The 12,963-nt window shown below is 39.4% G+C and overlaps 2 protein-coding genes across 3 annotated transcripts in view; both read left to right on the top strand.

The window, feature by feature from the left end:
• The window catches only part of LOC146476248 (membrane-bound transcription factor site-1 protease-like), a 38,594-nt gene that overhangs the window by 10,386 nt on the left and 15,245 nt on the right, over positions 1-12,963 (top strand). Inside the window, exons 1-5 of one of the 2 annotated variants that reach the window (XM_085114803.1) lie at positions 8,315-8,713; positions 10,184-10,335; positions 11,524-11,629; positions 12,272-12,362; positions 12,678-12,705. In XM_085114803.1, the coding sequence (XP_084970929.1) occupies positions 8,530-8,713; positions 10,184-10,335; positions 11,524-11,629; positions 12,272-12,362; positions 12,678-12,705 (561 nt within the window). In that variant the 5' untranslated portion in view covers positions 8,315-8,529. Of the gene's footprint in view, positions 1-8,314; positions 8,714-10,183; positions 10,336-11,523; positions 11,630-12,271; positions 12,363-12,677; positions 12,706-12,963 lie in introns of those variants that run through there. The other variant, XM_085114804.1, reaches the window with a different exon arrangement.
• LOC146476249 (uncharacterized) lies at positions 317-6,124 on the top strand. The gene is made up of 3 exons (XM_085114807.1): positions 317-1,959; positions 2,504-2,838; positions 5,563-6,124. Exons 1-3 carry the CDS (start codon positions 787-789, stop codon positions 5,786-5,788), a joined length of 1,734 nt encoding a protein of 577 aa, XP_084970933.1. The 5' UTR covers positions 317-786; the 3' UTR covers positions 5,789-6,124.

The raw sequence follows: 12,963 nt of genomic DNA, 5'->3' as shown, positions 1-12,963 counted from the left end.
AATGGATTTTGACTGGCCTGCTTTTGTTGAAGACAATCAGAACAATACATACCGACTAGGAGAGGGGTGAGTTTAATGAATAAATTAATGTGCAGATTTGAAGCTGCTACTGAGAAAAAAAAGGAAATCGACCAGTTTTTAGACACGGTATGCCGTCCCGCGTAAAAAGAAATCGACCCGTTTTTAGACACGGCATGCCCCCTCAGGGCATCCCGCGTAATAAATTAATGTACAGATTTGTAGCTACGACGAAGAAAGAAAAGAAATCGACTCGTTTTTGACACAGTATGCCCCTCAGGGCATCTCGCGTAATTATGGGCGAATTGAATGAAGGATTTCGTGATGAACTCGGCTCACGACTACATCTGTATTTTTGTACATTAGTGTGGATCGCGGCTATTCCAACGGTTGGTAAAAATTCGCTAATTTCGATTTATTTTCGGGAAAGAAAATAAAACCAAACAGTGGTCCGACTGCTTATTCGGAGCCATGTATCAACCAACACTGGAACACATTCACTGAGCCCGGTTTACTTGCTCTTCTAGCTCTGTAGTTCTGTGCATTAGAACTGCCGGCGAGTTGGCGCATTAAAAACTGCATGCAATATAGCGCCATTGATTCAGTGCCGGATTTTCAGTTTTTTTTTCCGAAAAAGATTCACTGACCGAACAAGTGACCGTAGAATTCCACAGCGCTATCAATTTGCATTGCAAAACTGAGAAGCTGCCAAGTTGGATTGCCGTTTCGGGTCTCTTGGAAAACATTGAATCGCTCTGATTCTCTTGGATGAAAATGAATCTATCCGAACTCTGGCAAAATGGTTCCTCAGATTTGGCTTCTGCCTCTGGCAAAACTACTTGGCCCGTTTCATGTCAGACATTCACGAAGCACGATGTGAACACCACGAAAACAGCGTCTCAAGTAATCGTCGCTTCTTGTACAGGGCTGTTTTACTTGGCCATTCTTACTCTCAGCCTCCTCGGTGTTTGGATTCAGCGTTTCGCCAGACTCTGCTCCTCTCGAGGAACTTTCTTCGTCTTTCTCATCGGCGCGCTGTTAGCCTCAGTAAATGTCTTCACCAACGCAGACAACTTCGAGATTAAGCTATACTTCCGTTCATCCATAGTAATTGTCATTGGAATAGCTTTCACCTTGTTTGGCGCAGCACTTTTCTTTGCACTACCGCAAGAAGGCGCAAATCAACCGGCAACTTTGGGTCGACAGCAGCCTTCAATGGGGGGTGTAGTTGGCGTAATTACTTTTTTTTTGTTCGCCATCGAGGTTTATCTTCTAGTTCTAACTTGTCGCAAATGCTGTGAAACTCATACAACAAGTATCATTGTAATTATTTTCGAATCCGCGTTTCTTGTACAAAAGCCTGTTCAAGTGATCACCTATCTTTATTTGAGGAGCACGATCACTCGTTTGGAGTTCGGGGAGAATGCTCGATTTTATTTCAGAATACTGTCATTCTTCAACTTAATTCAATGGGTAGACTCACAAGTGAACTTTGACAGTGATATTCAGTTAAGTCCGGAATCCATCACCGGGAACCCCAGTGGTTGGTTCAACGTCTTCATAGTTTTGTACAAGGCTTTGATCATAGATTACCGTTTATTGTGTTGTTTACTGTTCCTCGAGCATTCAATGGAACTTCAAGTCGACGGAAATGATGACGCTCCGGATGGTGAAGGGGACGAAGGCCATTCTATTAGCAATATGACACCACGAGATCAACTCAAGAGGCACTGTGGATTTTTTGTGGGTTTCACTTGTCTTACTGCGCCAGAATTCTGTATTCTCTACTATTTGCGCATCCTTCCGATTCAGATTGGACCATCAGTTCAGATACTCGCCATTGTCGTCAACTTGGTAATCCTTATTGCCGGCGTATGCTTTCTTCGTAGAAACAATTTAGAAGAAGGAGAGATAAGAGAATTAATCGGAGTAAAAATTATGGTAAGTTCAAACGATAACAATCTCAAGCTACTGGAGTTGTTACACTCTCATGATCAGCTGCATAGGAGTTCATAGCGACAGGCATCCTTGAATGCGAATCGAATTTGTTTTAGGCGAATTAAATGAAAACTTAATTTTTAATTTACTCAGTATTCTGACTGTATATCGTATTGACTCGAATAAGCGCCTAGCGTTACGTTGCAAAAGTTTTCGACTTTTTAATACGGTGCTAATTCAAGCACAGTGAACAGTGACCTTCATGGAGGGGGGGGGGGGGGGCTTAAAACTCGTTGAGACCATATTCAGTTTTAAAACACAAAACAAGCTATTTTTCTATAGAAAGAAAACAAAACAACGACAACAAAACCCCCAATAAGTTTAGTATTTAAATTACTGATGTCATTGTGAGCGTCTTCACTGCATTTGTCAGTTTTAAACGAATCGTATCGTTTTACGTTTCAAATTTCAGTTGATACTTTTCGAAAAGGGGTCGCTCTAGAGCTTAATGGCTCGTTATCCAATAATTGTTTTTCTTCCCTGGTAGGTCTCCTGTTTGGGTGCTGTTGGCTTCATATGCTGGATGGTCAAGGCAGCTATCGTGGCCTACTTGGCAGCTACTGCCGCTTCTGCGCATGACAGAAACGACTTCGCTGACCCGTTGTACATGGCTTGGGCCGCCGCAAAGTTCATAGTTCGCGGGCTCACAACAGCATTTATCATGTTCTTGTTCATGAAAGTAAACGTACGGGCACTCCCCCTGAACAATCCAACAGAGAGAATCAATCACTTCCTTGTACCCGTTGTCATGTTGGGGATATTTTCCGTCTTTTTAGAAACTTTGATTGATCAGTATGTTGGGTCAGTGGACCCTACGCTCAGGTTTGTGAGAGAATTTAAACCAGTACTGTTATTGCTAACGTTTTTGCGATCGACGAGTCAGACGAGTGACATAATCTAAAATACTAAATGTATTATTTTAAGGGCAGCCTGCAAGAAAATTCAAGCTAAATCGTTAAAATGTTATTTCCTGCATTCCGGCATCATTTTATGACCTTTTAAAAGGCAAATTTGTGTAAACTAATACCGTTTGATCCGTTTGCCTGTTCTTTAACTGAAAATTTAAGTTTCCGAAAATCTTATTCCCCGAATGAATTTAATTTATGAGCTGTTGTTAGCTTTCCGAACATGTTAGCTGACCTTTTTTTCGTAATTTAACATTGCCAGAAATTGGGGACAAGATGGCGGCCGCGCGTGCGCACCTAGGTCCTAATGGCGGCCAAATCGTGTAAGAAAATGTATGGAGAGATAAAAACTTTCTCAAAAAAAGCCAATACGAGCTCACGGGTCTTCAGTGCGCGACTTGAATTATGATTAGTACAGTAAGAGCTACGTATTTCATTGTAAAACGGCTGAATACACATAGGTTCACTTACTTCCCGAGATGATCACTTTCATCGCTCATTTTACACACCATTTCCCCATACATTGTATTAAAATCCTGCTGAAGTCATGCCAAACACTCGTCCATTCCACTCTGAACCCTTCCATGGAGTCAATTTGCGCGACTCGATATAAATTCATCAATGTGTAGTGCATTTAAATCCACTGAAAAAAGTATGAATATGTCCCTGCGAAATACTTCCAAAGTCTCTCATTTTCCCATCTTTATTCCAGTGAACAGACGCCATTTTCAAACGCCTCATTTCGGTCGAAGAAGGGAAGGAAAGACTCCAAACTCGGAACTTCTTTCCAGCCGCCATTTTGTTTGTTGCTATAGTCCAGCGATGTTTGACGGGATAGAATTAGGTTCCAGACCCCCAATTTATAAACCAGGCTTGGTTCTTTAGCAAGTAAATACGCGGGAAAAACGAACACAAATTTTAAGAGTGTGCTGCCGGTATCAAAACAAAGTAAAAATGTCTGAGATTCTTGACGCTTACAAAAAACAGAAGCAAGAATGGGCACTTAAAGTAAATTCAGAATGTAAATAGGTCGAGTGAGCTCACACTGCTTAAAATATGGTATGGAACACGTTTCGCTCGCGAGGTTTGCTTACGGCCGCCATTTTGAAAACGAGATACCGCTGTTAATTAATCGCGGGCGTGAAATGTCCCCGATTTCTGGTAATGACGACGTATTTGCCTATCCGAAAACGAAGGGGATCGCGAAAGTTTGAGCCGGTAAATCCAAATTTCTGAGGCGGGTAATGTCTTCCCGAACACATTTTTCCGAAACCTTGCAGCCATTGCGTGACCCCTTTATCAGCCACTATAAACCGTCCGTTACAAAGAGTAGAAATCATTTGTGTCAACAATAATTTATCCACTATTATCTATTTTCCCTGCTACACAATTTTATAAGAAATGTCTGATTTTCAGGTTTATTTCCATCACTGAATCTTTTGTCCTCACGGCTAAATTGAATGTGCAAGCAAGTGAAGCTATTTCTCCTCGGCGAAGCCTTGCAGTACATGTATAGACATAGCGCAGAACTGGGTAGCCGGTTTGCCTGACGCATCATTTGTCATGCGTCCGTATTCACGGCTACAAGACAATCGAAGTGGTTGAGCATTATAATGCTCGATCAATTTCGTCCCGATAGATTATACTCCTGTTGTGGCACAGGGATGCAGCGACCCAATCAATAAAAAGGGAACTAATCAATGTGACAAGGTCCTTGCATGCTTCAACAAGTGAAGTTGAGCCTGGTATACGTACTGACTTGATAAGCCCCCTTTTCGTTCGTTGGGTTAGACAGTGAAAGTCAAAGGGCGTACTGGAAAGCCAAATATTTAAAATACACATAATTAGACTGCGCATGAAAGAATAAAATAAACGAGTAACCATCGCAGTTCTGTGCGCAACATAAGAAGATGTGAAAAGAAAGCCTGAAAACAGTCTGTCTTGGACGGGATTCGGACCCATGACCTTTACGATCTGGTGCAGTGCTCTACCAACTTAATCAAGCCAATAGACCTTTCTCCAAAATTGCGGCAACATATTTGAATGAGTTAAAATTGAACTGAATGAAAAACTGATACCATCACTTTAAAGAGCACCTTTACTTTAGTAACCTTGCAAAGTTTCAGCATATTAGGTGTTATATCAGCTTAGAAAATGTAAGATGAAATTTGACAAATTTGACTGGTGGTATTCGTCATACCCCCAGTCATACAAACGTCTGTAAATTTTTAATTTTCCAACTGGCATGTTCTCAGCTGATATTACCCCTGATCATGCTGAAACTTTGCAGGGTTACTGAAGTAAAAGTGTTCTTTCTAGTGCTGGTATACGTTTTTAATTTTAACTTATTTGAATTTGCGGCCGCCATTTTGGAGAAGGGTCTATTGGGAGCTGGTTAACTTCGTACAATATGTACCCGTAGATGGGAAGAATGAAAGAATGAAGTAAGTGATGAGAGATCATCGCAACTCCCAAATCCCGTTGAAGCTTTATTTTTTTTTTCACGCCTTCTTTTGGCAAATACTTCAATTGCGTACTATACGTAACTGCAATGATGTCTCATTTATTTCTGATCAAATTAACAAAGGGCGTAGTGTCATTTACATGTTGCATTGACTCCGAGCTTCTATATCCTTTACAGACGTGAAATCAAAGAACAACTGCAAAGTTTGAACATTCTTCTGGAGCTGGGTCCGCCCATGTACCTTGGTTTCCTGATTCACGTGTTTTTACACTTTGTTATCATCCAAACCAAGATTGGTAGGCAATTGCTTGCAGAACTTGATGACGGAACGGTTTCTCATGCATCTTCGCATTCAACAATTTCAGAATATGTTGATGCCGAAGATGATCCTGATCTCGTATAATATGAATGGCATACCTCTTAATTAGACTCAGTTTTGGCCAGTGTTAGTGCAGAACTTACCGCGTATAACACAAAGTTATCCCGTGTACAGAACCAAAGTTTGAATCGGCAATGTAGCACTAAAAGCGAATTCTTTAACGCCAGTAATATAATAAACAGTGACATCAGTTGAATATGTACCTATGTAACTAATTGCGGACTCCTTCGTGGGCCGAAGGCCTATTCGAGTCGAGCTCTATTGTCATTGTGTATGGTATGTATAACTTTAGTTAACCACGGAGAATCATCAGTTGAGCTAAAAGTTAAAACTAAAAACTCATTACAACTGTTCTACCTGACAATACGAAACCAGTTGAAATTAAAAGGAGAGCATTTTGGTCCGGATCTGATAGATTTGTGGACACATAATTTGGATGTGATTACAAAACTCCATAGGAGCTTGAATGGGAAAAATTAAATCAGACCCAGAGACCGAGTGATTAAGGTAATTTTCGATCACTACAGTGCAAGCTAGTCCGGCCATAATTACCTTATTCGTACTAATTTTCGCGGGCACTTAATTTCGCGAATTTGGAACACGAATATTTCGCGAGCATTAATTTTCGCAAATTTGCAGAAAATGATAAATTTAGGGCATTTAATTTCGCGAAAATTGACAAAAGACAGACTTAGAAAACCGTTTTTATTGAATGATAACGATTGATTTACAATCATGATTTGCAATTACGTAATAGAAATAGCGTTGATAATCAGACAAATCAAGCAATTACTGCAAATCAATCAAATGCTACTGAAATACTGTACTTTAAAATAAAAGTCAATTGTAAAATTATGATTTTAAATACATATGCCACACAGTTCGATGACTGCACGAAAGATGTTTTAGAAGAGCTATATGTACAGGGAGAAAAAATGGGTGATTCGGATAAAGAAAGTGCTGAAGTAGAAGATAAATAGACTGTTAACAATTACCATGTAGCTAAAAACGCAGTTAATCATTGATTAAAGCAATTATAGAAGTGTAATAAATTTCGCGTGTTTAATTTTCGTGTATCCTAATTTTAGCGGGTCTTTAATTTCGCGATTTGTGAAAAATCGCGAAAATCGCGAAATTAAAGCCTCGTGAAAATTAGTACGAATTAAGGTAAGTTTCATCCTATATATTGTCAGCAGTTTCGTTACCTTGCGCATGCGCAGGGAGTCGTTTCCTTTTCAAGCGCGAGAGGCGAGCGGTAGCTCCCGGCGGCCGGGGAGAAGGATCAAAAACTACCATAACAACAAACATTTGCTTTTCGCTTGGAAAGGAAACGACTGCTACGCAGGTAGGCCTAAATTTCGGGGTGTGGGGTGGTACTTGACCAATCAGTTGGGCATTCAGGGGTGCCGCTTGGGATTTAAAACCCTGACCCTGTACGTTTAGGACAAAAATAACCTTAAACACCTGCTCTGTGTAGGACAAAAGCCTCTATTAGATATTGAAAGCCTAGAATGTTAACTGCTAAGCAAATATAGATAAACGTTCTTGATTTCGAATTGCTAAGTACTCGACGACAGTTGTCTAGGACAGACTCGCTTGAAGTTATATAGATACCCTTGGGCAGGGCAGAGGTGTCAAAAACCGGTATACCCTATCCAGCGGCGCATCCGTAAGCTCCTGCATGGTGTTAACTCCCGGGGAGGGGGGGGGGGGTACTCCCTTATAAAAATGCGGAAGGAGTGCTCGTCGCAAAATTTTGAAAACACTGGCCAGGTAACAGAATCTACTTTTGTGGGCATCACCATGGCCATGGTCCAAATTCATGTTCACCGATTAGAGATCAACTGGCGCTAGGACGACTCTTTCGAACACCGTCTTCTCATTAAATATACTGGAATTTACCCAATACCACTCAAATACCGTGAACGATTAATCTTGCTCAAAGTTGGATCAATTAGGATCGTGATCAGTCAAAATCGATAAAAATAGCAATAAAAGTCAAAAGGACCACTGCAAGGACTGATCAAACAACGTGAAAAGGCTTGAGTGTAAGATATTTCGACTGGCCAACACCAGTCACTCGTGAATTTCCCGTATTCTGTGAACTCGTTAGTTGTCCTAATAAACCTGATTTGGCCAGTTGAAATATTGTATACTCGAACCTTTTCACGTTGTTCCAACCAGTCCTTGTAGACTAGTCGTTTTGACTTTCATTTCTGGAATTACCGTGTCTAAATGAAGTTATCGCATAGATCTTAGCGCCCTAAGAGGTATCAATTCATAAATTTAACTCCCTACTGTAGAACGACGAGCAAACCCTTATTTCTTTAGGGAAGTACCCCCTCCGGAGGGGGGCGCGCTTATACCAAGTTCTTAATTTCTTCGGAAACGTTTAAACAAGATCCCCTCGCTGTCATCTCCAAGAGCGAATTTAGCCCGCCGAGGCCTTGTTGGAGAAGCGGAGGGGGGTAGCACATCCCTTATCGTAAGGGTTGTTTCATAGTTAAACGACTTTAGACCTACATCATTCATCTGTGCATTTTTCTCAAGGCCGGTTTGTTTCCGAGCGCCGTGAAATTTAGCCAATCACACCTCACCGTGGCTGTCACATGATCAAGTTCTAAAGTTACTCCATGAATCCATTTCATGTTTGTCTGAATGCAGCAAAGTAAATGGCGCCTTACTTCATTGCTTTCTTTCTGGAGTTCTTTCCTTCAACGATGGATTGGCTTTAGCAGCGACTTCAGGAGTGTCACTTTAGGCCCATGCCTGCCTCGGGAAGTCAAAATGGTGTTCGAAGACGGCATCATTGGCTTGTGATTTTCGTTGCATGCCTTGTAATGTCGGACGTCTACAATGCAACTCCATTCGACTGTTCGAGAAATTCTACAGTTGTGTCTGTCAAGAAAGAGTCTTTCTTTGACTATAAAACTTCTGTTGTTGAAAATGGTAGGTAAACTTAATTATTTTACCTTTGTAATCGTTTAAATTTATATGCAGCGTATTAAAGTCTGAGACCTGAACTCGTAAAGGAAAGGTACGGTAAGCTTAAAACTCGTTGTGTTTTTTTCTTCACATGTTAGTTGTCGTTACGTTCAATTCAATGGAAAGAAATTCATTATTACTGGTTTCATAAGACTTCTTAGTTTATCTGGTGTTCCTAAAGGAAACCAAAAGCCTTCATTTCTTTTATCTGTTGTTGTTTGGACCATGTGTTGCCGTTAATCCGTGATCAAAATTATTTTCAAATCAGAGAGTCACCTTGGTTTTCGCGATGCCCCTATTTGCGTACTAAAAACAACGCTAACCAATGGAGTTTCAACAAGTATGATTATCCGTATCGCTTGAAGCTTTAGCACAGCGAATCCTTGGTTTCAACTTCTTCAAAATGGCTTGGTGATTGTAGTTTCACTAAAAAGTATTTGGTGACCCAAACACATCAATTTCTTTATTGATATAAATCAATTCACCTCATTCATTGACTCAAGAGTTACTATCGATCATATAATACCTTATTTCCTTGAGAGACCACTTTTGTGGAGTGAGAGCCTAAATTACCATAAAATAATGTTCTGTTAGTCTCCAGGGGGGGGGGGGGGGGGGGCTTTTTTTTATTTTCTGGCCCAGGGAGATTACGTGTACCAGAGAGGGAGGCTTTTGAACAAAACTTGATCTTGAATGAGATTTTCAAAAAAACGTTTGACATCAAAATTGACTGAAACAGCATTAATGTGTCAGGTATCACAACGTCATTAGCTGTGTTCACACTAGGGAAAATAGATTTACCTGGGGAGAATTTATCTGAGTTCACCGAGTTTAATTTATCTTAGGTTTCCTATCCCCAGGTGAAAAGGTCATGCTGAAGAAAATCGTGTCAAGGTTTTTACAGTGTTATCACAAGATTAATTTCATACAGCGCTAACGTATTTTTGGGGCTTTTATCTCTATGGAGAGCGTCCGCATGCTCTTGGTAACAGAGGATTAATTTTCTAGTCTCACTTGAGGACCAGCGATTGTGGCTTGAGTTGCATGATTGCAAAGTTGACAAAATTGCGCTAAAGGGGATGTCTTGAGTGGTGGTTTGCCTTAGATCATTCTGATACTTGTAATTTGTCTAAGAATGTACGTGTAGAGGCCAATCAATTAATGCCATGGTAACCAATTACAGAGCACAGTAAGGTAAAAGCAAAGCAAAGTAAATTATTCTTGATACATGTACTTGAATTGAAATGTCTCTAACCAAGTTACAAAACTGCCTAATGGAAGCGTGCGGCTTTTTGAAATTAAAAATGAGTTACTCAAGTAACAAACACATGACTAAAGCGTGTTTGGAAAATTTCTTACTGTCACTAGACACGCTTTATGCATGTACATGTACAAACCCTCTTTAACTGTTTGACTGTAATCAAAATTTTATAGAATACATAGTTGTCTTCAATGGATACTACAGCACGTCTGCTCGAGATGGCTTTGTCTTGGCAGCCCTTGATTCATCCTCTCTGGATTCCTGGAAGATCATTCCTCGGCATAACCCAGCTAGTGACTATCCGAGTGACTTCTCACTGGTAAAGGTGAGTGGTACAGCTGTAGTTCGGACATTGATTCAGTGTTTGAAAGGACATTGTAAAATTCATTAATTATTCATCAAAGTTATGACCAGTCAATAGGTAGAATTTAGTCACATGTACACCTCTGTAAACCCCAATACAAATCAATGAATTGTTAAACAGTAGAATCAACTTTTGATACAGATCTCTACTGATTTAAATGCAAAACACAATACATTCAATTAAGTGTTTCATTTCACAAGTACGATAAAATAGTCGCGTCTGATCTGTATGGGCTTTACAATGGCTCACCTTTGGCTTGCCATTATAAATGCCCATACAAATCTCCCGCTCATATTTTATCTAGTACATAATAATGTAAATAAAAATGTAATTTGTTTTACCCACTGAGCACTTACTTTATTAAAGGTGGTCGTGCTTTCTTGGGTTGAGTTGGAATTTAAAAGAGTTAGTGTTTTTGGAGGAAGGAAAACTGGAGAACCTGGAGAAAAACCCTCGGAGCAAGGACGAGAACCAACAACAAACTCAACCCACATACAGTATGACAACAATGATCGGAATCAAACCCAGGCAACATTGTTGGGAGGCGAGTGCTCTCACCGCTGCACCATCCCCCCCTTTCCACCCCACCCAATAACTCATCAAATAATTTTCCGGTGCTGGAAATAACAGTTACAGCCACTATACATTGGCTGGCCTGACTATAAAATTAATTTGCTTGGACAAAGTCTCCATGGAGAGAGAAAACTCGAAAGATAAGGAAGTGTGACTTTGTATAATAACGAATGCTTTATTTTTTTTTTTTTACGTGACCTGTGAACAAGTTTTAAAGAGAAATTGTGAACTCCAGACTGAAACTTATTCAATAGTCGCATGTATTTACACCTACTCTGCAAATGAATAAATACATTTACATGTATAGTAATTACTTTATAATTTATTAGTAACATAAGGTTACATGTACATTGAAATAATGAGATACATTTGTTTTAGTCCTTTTTTAATAGCTTTTATTGTGTGCTTGCATGTACATGTATGCTATTCATAGTGGTCTACTGTACAGTGTACAGTACATTGTATGTGCTGGTGCAATGATAATTTTTCTTACAAGTGACTGGCAGATGCATGTATTTGTACAATAATAACTTATTATAATGTTATTAACTCTATTTACATGTGCCCAATGTTTAGCTGAAAGGTGATACTGGCAATGGAGTTGATGCATTGAAGAGACATCCTAAAGTTCGATCTGTAACCCCACAGAAAAGAGTAGAAAGATTTCTCAAGAGTGTACCGGGTAAGTTTTATAATGCTTGTTATTGGTGTACATGTCGTGGTTCAAATTATTTTTGGTAACTTAAAAATTTTCAAACCAGTTTGATTTCAATTTCCCTTTGTTGAAGGTAATGCGCATGGTAATGAATACTGCACAAATAAAAATAAAAATTCAACTGTTTGAAATATTTTCAACCAACAAAAAGTTTAAACCACAACATACAATGTACACACTGCAGTAGTCCGCATGTACAAGGTGTATGCAGCTGAATCTGTTTCAGAGGCAATAAGGTACAGTTCATTGCCTTATTTTGCTTGTTTGGCTGCACACAGTGATGTGTTATGTGTGTCGCTATCTTGGCTTGTTTCTTACTAATATTCTGAGACGAAGCACACCGACAAGTATTTAATTAGCATTCTTTCCAGGAGGATGCTACATGTATCATGTCTCGTCAGTTAATTGCCTGTGCAGTTTACTTAAATAGAGTTACTACATGTAGCTAGATTCATAAGGCTTTACATGTACAGTATCTTCACCTTGAATTTAAGTTAACAACTTTTTTAAAGGTGAAGTTTGTTTATTGAATGATGTACATTTTATGCCCAGTTGTTGGTCTGTATCTAGTGGCACACATTTTGAAATGTTTGAACTTTTTGCTCTTAGTGAAAGAACACAACTCTGACAAAAAGAGCGAGGCTGACAGTGACTGTGCAGAGCAAGATGTCGGTTGTTGGTCTCAAAAGTGGAGTGCACGGTAAGAATACTTACATTGTGACACTCAACATTTTCACAGTGACATGGAATCAGTTGTAAAAACATTACCAACTACATGCCTATGCTACCCTATATAATGCTATTGATGCCTGTCTTAATGTTCATTTAGCTACTGCTACATTGTTATTGTTTCAGCTCTAGCCCTGTTGTTTCAATGCCTGTTCTGTCTATTACACTGTATTTATCTGTTTTACTTTGAATCAGTCCAGGAAGTGTGTCTGCATGTAGATTAAAGATTTGAGCCTTGGTTTTCTGAAACAGTGTTTCAATAAATTGTTTCTTCATTTAAAAATAGGAGAACAACACGATCAAGCCTAGCATTGGTGAGTTTTGTTTTTGATATTGCAGTGATAATTAATGTTCCTAATTTGCTCGTGTTGCGGCAAATTGAAACAGTATGATACATGTACTTCTGTTTATTGGCTTTGTAGTATTTCTGTAGACTATGCTGCCAGATACCTCTTATTCCTTTTTTGTTTTGATTATGATGTTTTTGCTAATTAGCTTCTTTTATTTCTGCCAGAAATAAACTTATGTACACACGAGAATTCCAGATTATAATTTATTTATTTTCTTTTTTG

The sequence above is a fragment of the Pavona decussata genome, unplaced genomic scaffold (assembly GCF_977016875.1).
Source record: "Pavona decussata unplaced genomic scaffold, jaPavDecu1.1 SCAFFOLD_78, whole genome shotgun sequence".
Taxonomy (NCBI): domain Eukaryota; kingdom Metazoa; phylum Cnidaria; class Anthozoa; order Scleractinia; family Agariciidae; genus Pavona; species Pavona decussata.
Note: the sequence above shows the minus strand (reverse complement) of the source record. Positions and strands in the feature narration are given on the sequence as shown.